We start from the raw sequence: 16,519 nt of genomic DNA on the forward strand, positions 1-16,519 counted from the left end.
AACGTTGAGAAACAAAAGACACGACATCATCAAGACAAGTTTTTTTTTATTAGAATTCCATTACTTGAGGTTGGGGGAAAAAACAAGGTGCTGTGTTTCGAACACACCAATTCAAAAAGATTTATAATTATGACGAAAATGGAAAGAAAACAAAGATACGTGGATTCGTGGTTTATGACTTGGTAAAGGAAGGACCGAACCTACACAAAAGCCTCCCTTCAAATGTTGTCTAACCGTATGAGTGTTGAAACTCGGGAGGAGAATATGTATACTATGTACAGAGAGTGGGACATACAGGGAGTGTCGTTTGGCTACCGAGGGCACCAATGACAGCCAGGAAGGGGCGTAGGTCTAAAGCTGCATGAGCAACAACATCCACATCCCTCTTCATGTGACCACAGATCTTAACAAGACTAGATCGATAGAAGCAACACTGTAGAAATGCCATCTTTTCTCACCTACAGGAAGATTCCACCATATTGCTTTCACCTACCAGCTGTCCTCTAAAGAAGAGTGGCCTCAGAGCAAAGACAAGGAGATGAAGAAATGTTGAGTTTTGGGACATGTAGAACTGTATTCAGCCGACAATACTCCTAATAGGTCCTTCCGTTTGTAGTGCTGTATGCGTAATGTAGAATCTTCCTTAACCTCTCCTGCAGACTCCCCTCTTCAGTGTAGTTACAGTAACAGCAGACTGTAGCGGTGGTGAAATGGTTGGTTCCCTCTCAGGGTTGGGCTCAATTAAAATCTCAGTTCGGTCAAGTCAGGAATTGAAAGAAAATTGGCTGAACTGGCTGTAAAATGCCTCTTTCCACCAGGCCTGTGACCAAAACGAACGGTTTTCACCCGTGATATGAAAACATACAATTGAAGTTGTGCACATCCAAAATCACAAACATCCTACGATCACACTGGGTTTAACGGACACCGTGGTCCGCAACTGAACACAGCACAACCAAAATACACCAAAACTATTTATACTCAAACCAATACAAAAAGAAACAGACGGCATTCTTTTTAAACCAAGAAAACACCGGGCTTCGAATGCATCCGGCCTCCATCCTTACTAAGCCTTCTGCTCTACACCCGATATTCATTCAGACATGTTTACAATGAAATACGAAGGGGAATATACACGTATGTAAGCTTACGCGAGCGACACGTTTACCGAGGACTACTCAGCCAAACACCTACTGAAATATTAGTGCCACTTCAGTAACCAGTCAGAAGATTTAAAAAACAAATTAGCCACAGTGTTTCTGTACAACGTCAGTTAAAAGGGGAGGTATCCATCCCCAGTGCCTGCCTTTATCCACTCAGACTGAAACACTCAATTTCAAACTCGATGACCAGTAGTGATAACTAATTAACTAACTAAACCAAAAGGCTAGACTATAACGGCCATGACATTACAGGATGCCTCTCTCGGTCCCTGTATTCATTCATGTATTTGAGCTACTTTAGTCAAGACGGACATGGCGGCCACAGGTTTGACTATTACTGCCAAAACACTCAATGTGTGTGAGTGTAAAGGGACTGTGGTGTGTGAGAGAGGTGGGAATGGAGTGTCTACAGGATGATGGATTTGGGTAAGGGCTGTGGTAGGGTGTGTGGGGTTGGGAATGGGGGGGGGTGATTGGTTCTGGGCTCTTCTCTTGGTTGTTGGGTCTTATTCCCGCCGCTCTATGCCTCCAGCTCGAAGCCCAGGCCCACTTTGTGACCGCCGGTGTTGAAGTTCTTCCCGTCGATCAGGGCCGACAGAGTCACCTTCACACCTGCACAGAGGAGAGGAATATCCTGATGTAAAAGCAGTATAGCTCGACCTAAAATGACAGCTGTGCTCAGAGACCTTGCTCCAAGGATATCATGAACTGTAATCAAATCAATCAATCATTAGATCACAATCTTATCTATTGTGACTCACCTGGCCTGAGGGCCTGGGTGTAGCCGACTCCAATCAGGCTGGCGTTGTTCACTTTGGCCTGCAGAGGAAGACACAGGCAGTCATCGAACGTGTTCTGGTGCACAAATCTGAATTCATTGCAAAGAGCTGCATCCCTGCTAGGGGTGGTCCTACAGCAAGAGCCTGGGTTGAGACTAAGACAGAGTGTTTGTGCGTGTTACTCACAGACAGGGAAGCGTCTTTGTCCAGGGCGTATTTGGCTGCGATGCCGAAGCGTGTATTGTTGCTGCCGGCCGTCCAGGCCAGAGTGACCGCCGTCTCCAGCTTGTCATCCACCTTCTGGTAGATAGAACCTCCAAACTCTGTCCCATCATTACTGAAAGAGGAGAGAGAACAGGTAGACATGCCCAAATCAAGCACGAAATCATACTCCTAAACAACCTCTCACCATTGTTCCTGAAGGAGAGAGAGGGCAAGATACAGTAAGAAACAATCCTAAAGTGAATGAATACCTCCCTGCTCCATAACGTTATTACTGAGGAAGAATCCATAGAACGGGGCTTCCCCATTCATGTCAATGGAGGCATTATGGGTGGACTGGCAGACATTTTAAGTGTACCCATGAGTTAAAAAGTCAAATTGCCAGGGTTAGAGGTGTTACGTTCATGTTTCAAGTATCCCTATATTTCTGTTATTCCGGCGCTTTCACTCTGTTATTAGTGCGCCTGCGCAGGAGTCTCGTTGTTGACGATCCTGGCCTGAGTGCAGTGGCAACCATGTATCGTGCTAATACGGTGAGTAAACGTTGTTAAACTGGAACCATGTCGTTGTGTCATTTGGGAGTTAACATTGGTCGCAGAGGATGGTTAAGAACTACAATGTGCCACCTCGCTTCGACGAGGTCGTATGAAAATTGGGGAAATTAACTTGGAATCTGGACACGGGTTAACGTTACTAATCTGGAGGGAAAAAGCAAGCACTTGCGGTGGTATTATCGCTCGAAGGAAGAGCGAGAGATACAGCACTGGAAATATCCATTGAGGATTTGAACAAGGATGACGGTATGGGAACTTTGATCAGAGCACTGGATTCTGTATTTCTTAAAGAAGAGAAAGACCGTGCCTACGAGGCATATTCAAACTTTGACAGTGTTACGGGAGATATTTTGGTTGCAATGACTGACTACATCATTGATTTCGAACAGGATGGTTCTCCCGGATGCAGTGTTAGCTTTCAAGTTACTAGATACTGCCTGTCTGGATGGCAGGTAGCCAAGTGGTTAGAGCGTTGGACTAGTAACCAAAAGGTTGCAAGATCGAATCCCCGATCTGTCGTTCTGCCCCTGAAGGCAGAACTGTTCCTAGGCCGTCATTGAAAATAAGAATTTGTTCACTTGCCTAGTTAAATAAAAGTAAACAACAAGGGACTGCTTGCACGGTGTGCTGACCTGCGTCAATGAATAACAGATAGAATGAAAGTGAGTGACTGAGCAGCAGAGAAAAGGCGCCAAAAAGTCAGGTTCAAGACAACCAGACGAGGGCGCCATTTCCTGGCACAAATCCACTTGACATATGGAAGGAGATCAAAATGTGCTATTTGTCAAAACACTTACCATAGGGTTAAAGACTGTCCTCATAAAAATGAACAAGTTAAACTAACAGAGAAAGAGCAGTGTAACATTACACTGTTTTCAAACCAATCTGCTTCTGAGATCTTTATAGTTGAATCCTTAAGATCTGCTGTGATTGATACAGCATGTGCATGCACAGTATGTGGTGCAAAATGGCTTGATAGCTATGTCAGTGAACTAAATATGAAAGAAGTACAAAATATGATTGAAACTAAAAAGGTGTGTATGGCCTGGCAGATGCATCACTCTACTGGTACAACAAAGTCAAGGCAACAATGCTGAATACAGGTGGAAAAATGTCACAAGTGGATCCTGCAGTCTTCTATTGGCTTGATTAAGACTGCAATGTGAATGGAGTACTTGCCTGTCATGTTGACTTCATCTGGGGTGGCTCACAGACCTTCGCTACAACTGTGATTCCACACCTCAAAGCTGTTTTCCTGGTCGGCCACAAAGGAGCAGCTTGCTGACTGTCTGACTAAAAAGGGACATCCGTGCTTCTTGTGCTTTTAAAGGCACTCGGTAATGTAAAGTGGCAGCTTTAGTAATACAAATAACTGTCACACAACCCATTTGTAATGGGGAACTTAAATAATACTTGGGACATTTAATTATGTTATTGATTTATTTGTCTTTAAAGAAAAGTGGGAGATTTAAGTTCATGTTTTCAGTATCCCTATATTTCTGTTATTACGGTGCTATCACTCTTATTAGTGCGCCTGCGCAGGAGTCTCGTTTATGAACCTGGCCTGGGTGCAATGGCAACCATGCATTGCGCTAATACGGTGGAGTAAACGTTAAACTTGAATCTTGTCGTTGTGTCCTTTTGACTTAGCATGAGGTTCTAAGCCATTCTATGGATTCAATTTCTATTAGAGACACAGGGCAACAGTTACCAAACTTTATCATCTAACACATTTCTACATTTACGATGAGTCACAAAAACAAAACCAGCATTTTTAGCCATGACCCACTGCACTGAGATACTCACACGTTGGTGTGGAGCTGGAAGTCTCCAGCCTTGTATCCCAGGGCGAAGTTGTTCTGGGCCAGTTTGGACTTGGCCGTGTCAAAGGCCATCTGGTACCCGGCAAGCCAGCCGTCATAGCCCACCACGGCTGCTGCGTGGATTATGGGACCCTCGAAGTCAACATCACAGCCCACATTAAGGAAGTCACGCTTGTAGCCAGTCTTCAGCTTGCCACTCTTCTTGCTGAGGACAGATGAAGAGAAAGAGCAAATTAGACATCCAACAAATATCCTTTCATATCTGATCCTTGATATTCTAAAAAAGGTGATAGCATCTTCAATAAATAAATGCTAAATCCTTTCATATCTTTTAGTCAAGTCATATTTTAGTTAACCTCGCCTTTCATGTAAAAACGTCATGACCATCATGCTTTTAGGGGAAGAGGGTAATTTTGTACATGTATTAAAGTGTGAGTTCGACCAATTCCAGTCCCCTTGCTTAGGGCAGGGGTTTTCAAAGTAGGGTATTGCAGGAGGTCCGTGGCCAGGTCTCAATATATACAGTTGAAGTTAGAAGTTTACATACACCATAGCCAAACGCATTTAAACTCAGTTTTTCACAATTCCTGACATTTAATCCTAGTAAGAATTCCCTGTCTTAGGTCAGTTAGGATCACCACTTTATTTTAAGAATGTGAAATGTCAGAATAATAGCAGAGAGAATGATTTATTTCAGATTTTATTTATTTCATCACATTCCCAGTGGGTCAGAAGTTTACACACACTCAATTAGTATTTGGTAGCATTGCCTTTAAATGGTTTAACTTGGGTCAAACATTTCGGGTAGCCTTCCACAAGCTTCCCACAATAAGTTGATTGAGTTTTGGCCCATTCCTCCTGACAGAGCTGGTGTAACTGAGTCAGGTTTGGAGGCCTCCTTGCTCGCACACGCTTTTTCAGTTCTGCCCACAAATTTTCTATAGGATTGAGGTCAGGGCTTTGTGATGGCCACTCCAATAGCTTGACTTTGTCATCCTTAAAACCTGTTATGGATAGGGGGCAGTATTTTCACGGCCGGATAAAAAACGTACCCGATTTAATCTGATTATTACTCCTGCCCAGAAACTAGAATATGCATATAATTATTAGCTTTGGATAGAAAACACTCCAAAGTTTCTAAAACTGTTTGAATGGTGTCTGTGAGTATAACAGAACTCATTTGGCAGGCCAAAACCTGAGAAGATTCCAAACAGGAAGTACCCTGTCTGACCATTTCTTGGCCTCCTTGATCATCTCTATCCAAAACAGGGGATCTCTGCTGTTACGTGACACTTCCTACGGCTCCCATGGGCTCTCAGAAGGCGGCAAAAAGCTGAATGGTGGCTTTGCAGGCCCTGGCTGAAAAACATTAGCGCGTTTGGATAGTGGCCGGTCAGAGTACTATGAGACTGAGGCTCGTGCACGAGGGGACACCATGTTTTTATTTTCTCTTTCTTTGTACTAAAACACGATTTCCTGGTCGGAATATTATCGCTTTTTTACAAGAAAAATGGCATAAAAATTGATTTTAAACAGCGGTTGACATGCTTCGAAGTACGGTAATGGAATATTTAGAATTTTTTTGTCACGAAACGCGTCGGGCGCGTAACCCTTCGTCACCCTTGGATAGTGTCTTGAACGCACGAACAAAACGCCGCTATTTGGATATAACTATGGATTATTTTTAACCAAACCAACATTTGTTATTGAAGTAGAAGTCCTGGGAGTGCATTCTGACGAAGAACAGCAAAGGTAATAACATTTTTCTTATAGTAAATCTGACTTTGGTGAGGGCTAAACTTGGTGGGTGTATAAATGGCTAGCCCTGTGATGCCGGGCTATCTACTTAGAATATTGCAAAATGTGCTTTCACCGAAAAGCTATTTTAAAATCGGACATAGCAAGTGCATAGAGGAGTTCTGTATCTATAATTCTTAAAATAATTATGTTTTTTGTGAACGTTTATCGTGAGTAATTTAGTAAATTCACCGGAAGTGTTCGGTGGGAATGCTAGTTCTGAACGTCACATGCTAATGTAAAAAGCTGGTTTTTGATATAAATATGAACTTGATTGAACAAAACATGCATGTATTGTATAACAATGTCCTAGGCGTGTCATCTGATGAAGATCAAAGGTTAGTGCTGCATTTAGCTGTGGTTTTGTTTTTTTGTGACATTATATGCTAGCTTGATGAAAATGGGTGTCTGATTAATTCTGGCTGGGTACTCTGCTGACATAATCTAATGTTTTGCTTTCGCTGTAAAGCCTTTTTGAAATCGGACAGTGTGGTTAGATAAAGGAGAGTCTTGTCTTTAAAATGCTGTAAAATAGTCATATGTTTGAAAAATTGAAGTTTTTGTATTTTTGAGGAATTTGTAATTCGCGCCACGCCTATCATTGGATATTGGAGCAGGTGTTCCGCTAGCGGAACGTCTAGATGTAAGAGTTAAGCCATTTTACCACAACTTTGGAAGTACGCTTGGGGTCATTGTGTATTTGGAAGACCCATTTGCGGCCAAGCTTTAAACTTCCTGACTGATGTCTTGAGATGTTGCTTCAATATTTCAATAATTTTCCCTCCCTCATGATGCCATCTATTTTGTGAAGTGCACCAGTCCTTCCTACAGCAAAGCACCCCCACAACATAATGCTGCCACCCCCGTGCTTCACGGTTGGGATGGTGTTCTTTGGCTTGCAAGCGTCCCCCTTTTTCCTACAAACATAACGATGGTCATTATGGCCAAACAGTTCTATTTTTGTTTCATCAGACCAGAGGACATTTCTCATGTGGAGTTGCAAACCGTAGTCTGGCTTTATTATGGCGGTTTTGGAGCAGTGGCTTCTTCATTGCTGAGCAGCCTTTCATGTTATGTCGATATAGGCCTCGTTTTACTGTGGATATAGATACTTTTGTACCTGTTTCCTTCAGCATCTTCACAAGGTCCTTTGCTGTTGTTCTGGGATTGATTTGCACTTTTCGCACCAAAGTACGTTCATCTCTAGGAGACAGAACGCGTCTCCTTCCTGAGCGGTATGACGGCTGCGTGGTCCCATGGTGTTTATACTGGCGTACTATTGTTTGTACAGATGAACGTGGTACCTTCAGCAATTTGAAAATTGCTCCCAAGGATGAACCAGACTTGTGGTCTACAATATTTTTTATGAGGTATTGGCTGATTTGTTTTGATTTTCCCATGATGTCAAGCAAAGATGCACTGAGTTTCAAGGTAGGCCTTAAAATACATCCACAGGTACACCTCCAATTGACTCAAATTATGTAAATTAGCATATCAGAAGCTTCTAAAACCATGCCATCATTTTCTGGAATTTCCCAGCTGTTTAAAGGCACAGTCAATTTAGTGTATGTAAACTTCTGACCCACTGGAATTGTGATACAGTGATTTATAAGTGAAATAATCTGTCTGTAAACAATTGTTGGAAAAGTTACTTGTGTCATGAACAAAGTAGATGTCCTAACCGACTTGCCAAAACTATAGTGTTTTAAAAAGAAACTTGTGGATTGGTTGAAAAACGAGTTTTAATGACTCCAGCCTCGGTGTATGTAAACTTCCACTGTGTATATATAATTTTGGCCAAGGGATCCATGGAACATGTGCCTGGGAGGCTCACAGGGATATTGGTATCCACACAACTCCACCAATTATACATTTTTCAACTAAATACTTCTTGGATTCCCCAAAAATGATTTTCTTTTAACATAAATGCATTGTAATTTAAGCTTTAAAACTGCAAAGCTCTCTCTGCCTCATGACAAAATGTGTAGAAAAGCAGGAAATTTGCCAAGAGATAGGCCTTTAAATATTCCTTCCGAGGGACCCAAGACTTGGTTCGTCTGGCCATGCACTATTAGAACTCCTTGTATGCTAAATTTGTCACTTGAGTTGTGTTCTGATTATGAGAGAGTCCCTGATGAATTTACCATCACTAAAGGGGTCCCCCATAATCTTTATGTAGAAGGACAGAAAAGCTCAGTTCTGGTGATGTTTCTACAACTTGACTGGAGTCCACCAGTGAAATATTCAATTGATTGGACATGATTTGGAAAGGCACACCTGTCTATATAAGGTCCCACAATTGACAGTGCATGTCAGAGCAGAAAGCAAGCCACGAGGTCGAATGAATTGTCCGTAGAGCTCCGAGAGGATTGTGTTGAGGCACTGATCTGGGGAAGGGTACCAAAACATTTCTGCAGCATTGAAGGTCCACAAAAACAGTGGCCTCCATCGTTCTTAAAATGGAAGAAATTTGGAGCCACCAAGACACTTCCTAGAGCTGGCCACCCGGGCAAACTGAGCAATCGGGGGAGAAGGGCCTTGGTCAGGGAGGTGACCAACAACCCAGTGGTCACTCTGACAGAACTCCAGAGTTCCTTTGTGGAGATGGGAGAACCTTCCAGAAAGACAACCATCTCTGCAGCACTCCACCAATCACCACAGAAGCCCCTCAGTAAAAGGCACATGACAGCCCACCTGGAGTTTGCCAAAAGGCAGGCACCTAAAGTAAAAGGGTATAAATACTTATGTCAATGTGATTTCAGTTTTTTATTTTTTCTAATAACCTGTTTTTGCTTTGTCATTATGGGGTATTGTGTGTAGATGGATGAGGGGGGGAAAAATTATTGAATCCGTTTTAGAATAAGGCTGTAACGTAACACTTGGAGGACCAAATAAAATCACCCCCTACCAGATAGGAAACCCTGGTCTAAACAACGCTGAAACTCCGGTTGTAAGTGCTTTTTTAAAACGATGCCACGCGCAATTGTAAAAGTAGCGATATAAATGTGGTAGCAATGGAAAGCTGGTACCAATGTACCCCTGGGACTGCCTTACAGAAGAAATATCAGCACACGCAGAGAAGCACGAGATTCAACGTCACTCACCTTTGTAGAATTTTCCCCGTTAACACTATCAGTTTGTGAAAAAAAAAATGGTATTCGCATTACCTTAAGGCTTATATAAATGATATGCGTGTACAATCCTGTTACTCTGGTTGTGCAAGTTGCCGTTTTCCCATAACTCTGTACCTAATTCACCACAGCTATGCACATCTCGTGTTCTTACCTCCACCCTCTGTACTCTGAAACTTGACACATTAGAAATGAGATATCTCTGTTCCGAACAAAGTCTCTCCTTGTCCTCTTTCTAAGAACAAACTGTTCTTAGTACTCGCAGGGGAACACAGGACTCCGAATATTTGGCCACCTCATCCAGTAGATATGGGTTGGTTTGACACATTGAGACAGTTGTGGTGGATTAAGGAAATGTAACCAGGTTGGGCTATATAAGGCAAGCCCCAACTCAGAATCATTGGGCTCTCAACAAATCACCTACGGGTGGGTCGTTGACCAGCTCCATTGTAATAATTAATCAATATCAAAGAGAATGAGAGAGTGCCAAGAGTGTGCAAAACTGTCAAGGCAAAGGGTGGCTACCTTGAAGAATCTCAAATATATTTGGATTTCTTTAACACTTTTTTGGTTACTACATGATTCCATATGTGTTTATGTCTTCACTATTATTCTACATTGTAGAAAACAGTAAAAAGTAAGAAAAACTCTGGAATGAGTAGGTGTGTCAACTTTTGACTGGTACTGTAGATAATTTGTAGACAGCAATAGGAGAGTAGCATGATTTGTCTGATTCTCAGTAATAATGGTATGGGAATAATGTAGCATTTTATTTTGTAAAGTATTTTTTTGCATCAAACACCACAACAACATTTTCAGTCACCTCCTTGTCTGAAGGACAATTGGATTAGTCTCATGGAATGTGGGCCTACATTGAACACCACACATTGGCTGCTACTGTAGACTGAATGATAGAACAGCCATTTCCATGTTAAAATGTTGTGCAATGCATTTTTTCCCATTATGATCAAATAGCCACAGTAGCCTACTTGACCACTGTTAAAACTAACTTAAAGCGGGTACATCCTGCGTTCACAGTAAACGTGCGCTGGAAGTTGCACAGAATTTTCACAATGTTCAAGTTCGCATTCAGCAGACCTGTAATTTGCTAAGTGCCCCAAAAAATGAGAGGAATATTTATCTCACATAGAATGCACAACAAGATGACTAGGTAAACTATTCTACTATGAGGTTGTTTAATTTAGCTTTAGTAACATTACATGGCAAAAATAGTAGCACTGGAAAGTGCTGAGCGATATCATCCTGTGCGATAAAATATAGGCTTTGACTGACTTTACCAGCAGCTACAGTAGGCTACACACCGCTGTTTGAGTTGAGCACACTATAGACTATTTCATGCCCTTCATCTGAACATCAGTGTCAGCACCAATCATGCATGTCAGTTCATTACACACAGCATAACAGAGAACATTAAATATTTGAGAATAATTTTATTTGGGAATTTATTTCATCGAATAGTCATTCTACTTTATTAGGCAATGTTATTCCCTCCCCGGAGATGTTTTTATTGCGGACCAAAAACGTTAACCCCTATAAATGGCATATATACACTGAGTATACCAAACATTAGGAACACCTTCCTAATATTGAGTTGCACATCCCCTTTTGCCCTCAGAACAGCCTCAATTCAGGGCATGGACTCTACAAGGTGTCGAACATGTTCCACACGGATGCTGGCCCATGTTGAACCCAACGCTTCCCACGGTTATATCAAGTTAGCTGGATGTCCTTTGTGTGGTGGACCATTCTTGATACACACGGGAAACTGTTGAGTGTGAAAAACCCAGCAGCGTTGCAGTTCTTGACACACTCAAACCGGTGCGCCTGGCACCTACTACCATACCTTGTTCAAAGGCACCTCAATCTTTTGTCTTGCACACAATCCATGTGTCGATTGTCTCAAGGCTTAAAAATCCTTCTTTACCCTGTCTCTTCCCCTTAATTCACACTGATTGAAGTGGATTTAACAAGTGACATCAATAAGAGATCATAGCTTTCACCTCGATTCACCTGGTCAGTCTACGTCATGGAAAGAGCAGGTGTTCTTAATGTTTTGTCCATACATATCAGATTGACATCTCTTTCTCTCACCCTGTGTTTGGTACGAAGGATGTGTCCAGGGCCACCTTGAGTCCCTGAGCCAGCTGGTCCTCCACAGTGACCTCTGTAGCCAGGGTGTTGTCGGTGTTCCACTTCTGGTTGAAGCTCAGGCCCAGCTCCTTCATCTTGTACTTGGTCTCCAGGTTACCTGCTGCCTTCCCCGTGTCTGTGTTACTGGAACCTGATGTGTTGAACTCCTGAGAGGGTGAGAGAGAAAAAAATACAAAATAAAAAAGTGGGAGAATTTGTGTGAGACAAGCGACGGTGTGAGGGGAGAGAGAGTTGGGGTCACAGAGTTTAAAAGGACTGAGGGAATGAGTAATGAGTGAGAGAACGGGAGAAAGAGACATCTAGAAGAGCAGATCGTTGAAACGGGCAGTTTTGTGCTGCCTGCAGAAGACATCCTGAAAGAATCATGCATTATGTGAGGAGAAACACAGAAAACGTTACAGGTGAAAAGAAAAGTGTGCGAGGAAAATAAAGGTCAAGAAAATGAGGGATGCAAGGTAAGGATGGTGGATGACTGGATCCCTGGGAGAGAGGAAGGATAGATCATTTGAATGGAGACAAAAATAATTATAATATTCACTGGACAGTGATGAAGATGCAAACAGACCGACATTACCATCAGCTGGACATACTTTTAAAAGTGAGATCAGACAGTCTGCATCTCCCGGCACATATCATGGATCATGCTGTATATACATATAGTACAGACATCAGTACACTGTGGGAGAGAGTCTTACCATCTACAGTAGAGAGCAATCCAGGTGGCAGCGGGACAGAGCAGGGGTTAGGAAGGCAGATAGGGAGACAGACAGCGCCCGCCCCCCCCCACACACACACACAGTCTTACACCAGGCCTTTCATTACTCTCTATCCTGAATGATAGACCCCCTCGCAACCTGTGAACCTTAGAGCTCAGAATTACAGACAGTTAGAATGGTTGTGTTATTACAGAACCATAGACAGGATTAGAGAGAGAGAGAGAGAAGCTGAGGCAGAGCAGGTGGGACAGAGGAAAGAGGGGAAAGTAAAGGGGAAAAGGACAGTAACAGAAGACTCACCACTCCGCTCTGAGACTTGGTCTTCAGGTCCAGCTTCACAATGCCGAAGCCTGGATGGTTAAACAAGAGGTTGATGAGTTAATGTTACATCTGAGCAGACTCGTAGACTCATAAAACACACATGGCCGCAATATACTCGAAGACTTCTGAGAAAGTATGAATGGCAATTGATTTATGATGCATTGAATTACACATAGTTTGCTTTGCTTTCTAACAAACCATAACCTCGCCAGCCAAGTGCAATTTAAAAATGTATTACATCACATTGACTGATTCCCAGTTGACTTCTGCGCTTCAAATTCTGGCAAGACCAGGCTATAAACAGTAACTTGATCTGTTCTTCACTGCTTTAGCCAACTCCCGAGTCATTTGTTTTGTGGGGAATTTTGGCTTCTCCTCCTTAGCATTACTGTTCAGGTGTGCAAACATTTTTACTATTAACTCACCATAGCCCTTGCTGAATATGTCCTTGGCAGCCTTGCCCAGGTCTGAATATGAAGGAGGAACAGCCATTGCACCTGGAGAAGCGAGAAGGCAGGACATTCAACACATGTAGGCCTGTGTCCCACTGCAATATTTGACTCAGTTCACACAGGTCAGGTGGTTAGTCAGTGGAGTGTGATTTTCTAGAATATTGCAAACAGCCGACATGATTCTCTCAGGACTGATTTGGAAAAGTCAGAGGTGGTATGTATTTTCTTGACTGGGGACAACAGGAGCTTGCAGAACAGGCTGCAGTATTTGCAAACCTAGGCCCTTGTTATGGCTTGACAGGACTGGGTATAGACACATATTGTAACAATATTTGCAGGCATCACAAAACTAAACTAAGAAAACAAGTGCATGTGTGTTTATTAAGGATCCCAGCAGCTACTCTTCCTGGGTTCCAAACACATTAAGGTACGTACATCACACATAAAACAAAAGATAAAACAGTACAACATTACCCTCTTCCTGTGGAACCATAATATGTAAGGATTGGAGAGAAGGAGGGGTGTCTTTGGGAACATGTCTTTGTCTGAATTACAGCTGTAACGACCCTTTGAGAATAATTAAACTTGGTTGATCTTCTCTAGTGTCCATGAGTCATTTACTCTGGAAAAATGATAACCTAACACAAGGCAGAGCAGCGCTTTATAATGGACAGACTTCTCCCCATCTTAGGTAGTGTTGTATCAACATGTTTTGACTAGGGATGAAACGGTTACCGGTTTCACGATAAACCACGGTAAAATTCCCAACGGTTATTATTACTGTTTCTAATAAATATTATCATTAAAACGCACGGTAAATACTGTCCAGCATCAACCAAAGTTAGCAACAGTCTGACGCAGGCGCAGCATGGGTTTTATTTTGTGTGGAAACATGGCGGAAGGCAGTGACAGCGGTCGGGTGATTTTTCAGCCTTCTAAGGTCCAAATCTGAAGTGTGGTCGTATTTTGAGTTTTACAAGAGTGCTGAAGGAAACTTAATCGAAGATGGTCACCCTGTCTGCAGAACATGCAACGACAAAAAAAAACGCTGCGAAAGGGGGCAACACTTCAAATCTCTTGAGTCATCTTCGCAACCGCCACTTTATAGCGAATGAAAGGTAAGTTAACGTTTAGCTCAATGCATGATGTGGGGACTTCGGAATGGGGGGAAATGTAATGCTTTGTCTGTCTAACTTGCTAATAGCTTGTCAATAATGTAAACTGAAGCTTTCAGTGTTACCTACTTTTGTAAAAACACTACACGTTGTTCTGCTGCTGTATGCGACGTGTGTCTGCAGACTATAAGCCCATTGCACACAACACGTTATGTAGTTTTGTCACCCAACCAACATTTTGTTCATTTAAAATCCGTCAGGTTGTAAAAGTGTTCCAACAGGAGAAATACTATAGACTCCTATACAAGACTCCTGTATTTATGTCAATTGTTGGGCACATTGCAATTACTATCACTGTCTTCTTAAGACTCATTTGTATTTATGTAAATTGTGCATGGGGTCATTGCATATACTCAAATGCAACACAGAATTTAGACTGTGTGTAATAATAATTATAATGTAACACTAATAATACATTTGCTATTCCCTTGTTTACAGAGTGGGCGTGCAGCCATCTTTAATGTTACTATTTTAAATGTTTATGCACACAAAGTGCATAGTACTGCTAATTTTATTTGTTGTTTATTTGATTTGCTTACTTAAGGTTGTGTTCATTTAAACCTGCACAAGGGAAACTTTTACCTCTCATGGCCACATGGTGCCATCTAATGTTATTATTTTAATGTTTATGCACACAAAGTTCTGCTCATTTTATTTGTTGGTTTTAAATATAAAACTTGGTGAATTGATTTCAGTGTATCAGTACTTTTTCAACATTTCCAGCACATTTGAACAATACCGCGATAATTTTGGTCACTATAATCGTGATATAAAATTTTCATAACGTTTCATCTCTAGTTTTGACCATGACAGTTTACAATCCAATGTTACTCCAAGCAGTTTAGTCACCTAAACTTGCTAAATTTCCACATTATTAATTATAAAATTGTGTCGATGGATACCTAGTTGATTTTACAGAGACATTTCTATTCATGTGTATTTTGAGATACCTTTAAATGTCGCAAAGCATTCTACTCATTAAAATGATCAGGTTAGTAATAATAAGTAAATGTATTTATAATATTGAAAAAAATATAATTTGCTATTCAAGATAGTTAGCTAATGTTCAACGCTATAAAATTGTAAAAATGTATTATCCTGCCAACTACCTAACAATGAGACTCTGGTTAATCCACTCCTGATTTTACCTTTATTTAACTAGGCAAGTCAGTTAAGAACAAATTCTTATTTACAATGACGGCCTAGGAACAGTGGATTATCTTTCAAATTGAGCAGTCAATGATGGCTAACGTTAGCTAGCTTTAGCTGAAAGCTAGTATCTTGAAGGTGAGGGCCATAGGGCACAAAGTAATATCTTTGTGCCCTAATATCGGGCTTAACATGTATTGTGCACCGTCCATTTCGGACAACGGACAGATGGGACACTTGGAGAGTGGTCTTTAGCAAGGCTAGCCAAACTGTCCTAGTTGGAATGCTGGCTAGGCTAGGTAACTAGCTACATCTGCGTTGGGGTGGCTTGACTTCATCAGTAAATTAGCTGACTAGCCAACATCTAAGTAATTCGTATGTTAAGTCATTGTAATGTAATAATTTATCTTGAGTTAACACAAAATTATACTTGGGATTAGACGGCACGACATTGGCAAACAACATTATGTAACATTTGCTAGGACACTAGCCAGTGCTCAGAACTAGCTAATTAGCTTGCTAGCTAACCACATTACTCAACAGATGGACATTGGAAGAGTCCCTTGTAGCGGGCTAGCTAGTTGGTGCAGTGGCTAACCTTGGACAAACGCGCTAGTTAGTGACATGCATTTTCCATGATTATTCCATGCAATAAACAGCATTATAACAAATAAACTGTTGTGCTATATCAACAGTAGCTAGATTGTTCATACCGATGTTATGTTGTGAAGCGTCTGGGCACTGTTGTTCCTTCACCCTGTCAAAGGTAGCGTACTTTAGCTCTCTCCCACCAACTAGCATGAAGTATCTGCTTGGCAAAGATAGGGCACAGTGAAGGAGACGCAATGAGCATGCGCAATTCACCGGGGCGAGGGCATGAATGACTGCAGCAGAATGTTTTAGCTACATCATTTGTCAAATTCATTCCAGCATTTGCCAATAAAGCAATATATTCAGTCAATTCAATTTATTCATAGTCAAATTGCATCTCAAAGGGCTGGGGGCTTGGGAGGGACACTGGCTCTTTTGCAAACTTCAGACTTTTTGCAGCCTACAATTTATTTG

General features: G+C 41.8%; 1 protein-coding gene across 2 annotated transcripts; it reads right to left on the reverse strand.

Annotated features, from left to right (window-relative positions):
* Nucleotides 1-28: 28 nt before the first annotated feature.
* On the reverse strand, nt 29-16,295 carry LOC115159273 (voltage-dependent anion-selective channel protein 2). 2 transcript variants are annotated; one of them, XM_029708832.1, is made up of 9 exons: nt 16,168-16,295; nt 13,104-13,175; nt 12,658-12,707; nt 12,337-12,339; nt 11,582-11,787; nt 4,525-4,746; nt 2,129-2,279; nt 1,925-1,982; nt 29-1,775 (listed from the first exon to the last, which is right to left on the reverse strand). In XM_029708832.1, the coding sequence occupies exons 1-9, from the start codon at nt 16,253-16,255 to the stop codon at nt 1,684-1,686; spliced, it is 942 nt and encodes a 313-aa protein (XP_029564692.1). In that variant the 5' UTR covers nt 16,256-16,295; the 3' UTR covers nt 29-1,683. The 2 variants fall into 2 exon arrangements, with proteins under 2 accessions (XP_029564692.1, XP_029564693.1); XM_029708833.1 differs by lacking the exon at nt 12,337-12,339.
* Between the last annotated feature and the right edge of the window lie 224 nt (nt 16,296-16,519).

This window comes from Salmo trutta, chromosome 23 (genome assembly GCF_901001165.1).
Source record: "Salmo trutta chromosome 23, fSalTru1.1, whole genome shotgun sequence".
Lineage (NCBI taxonomy): Eukaryota > Metazoa > Chordata > Actinopteri > Salmoniformes > Salmonidae > Salmo > Salmo trutta.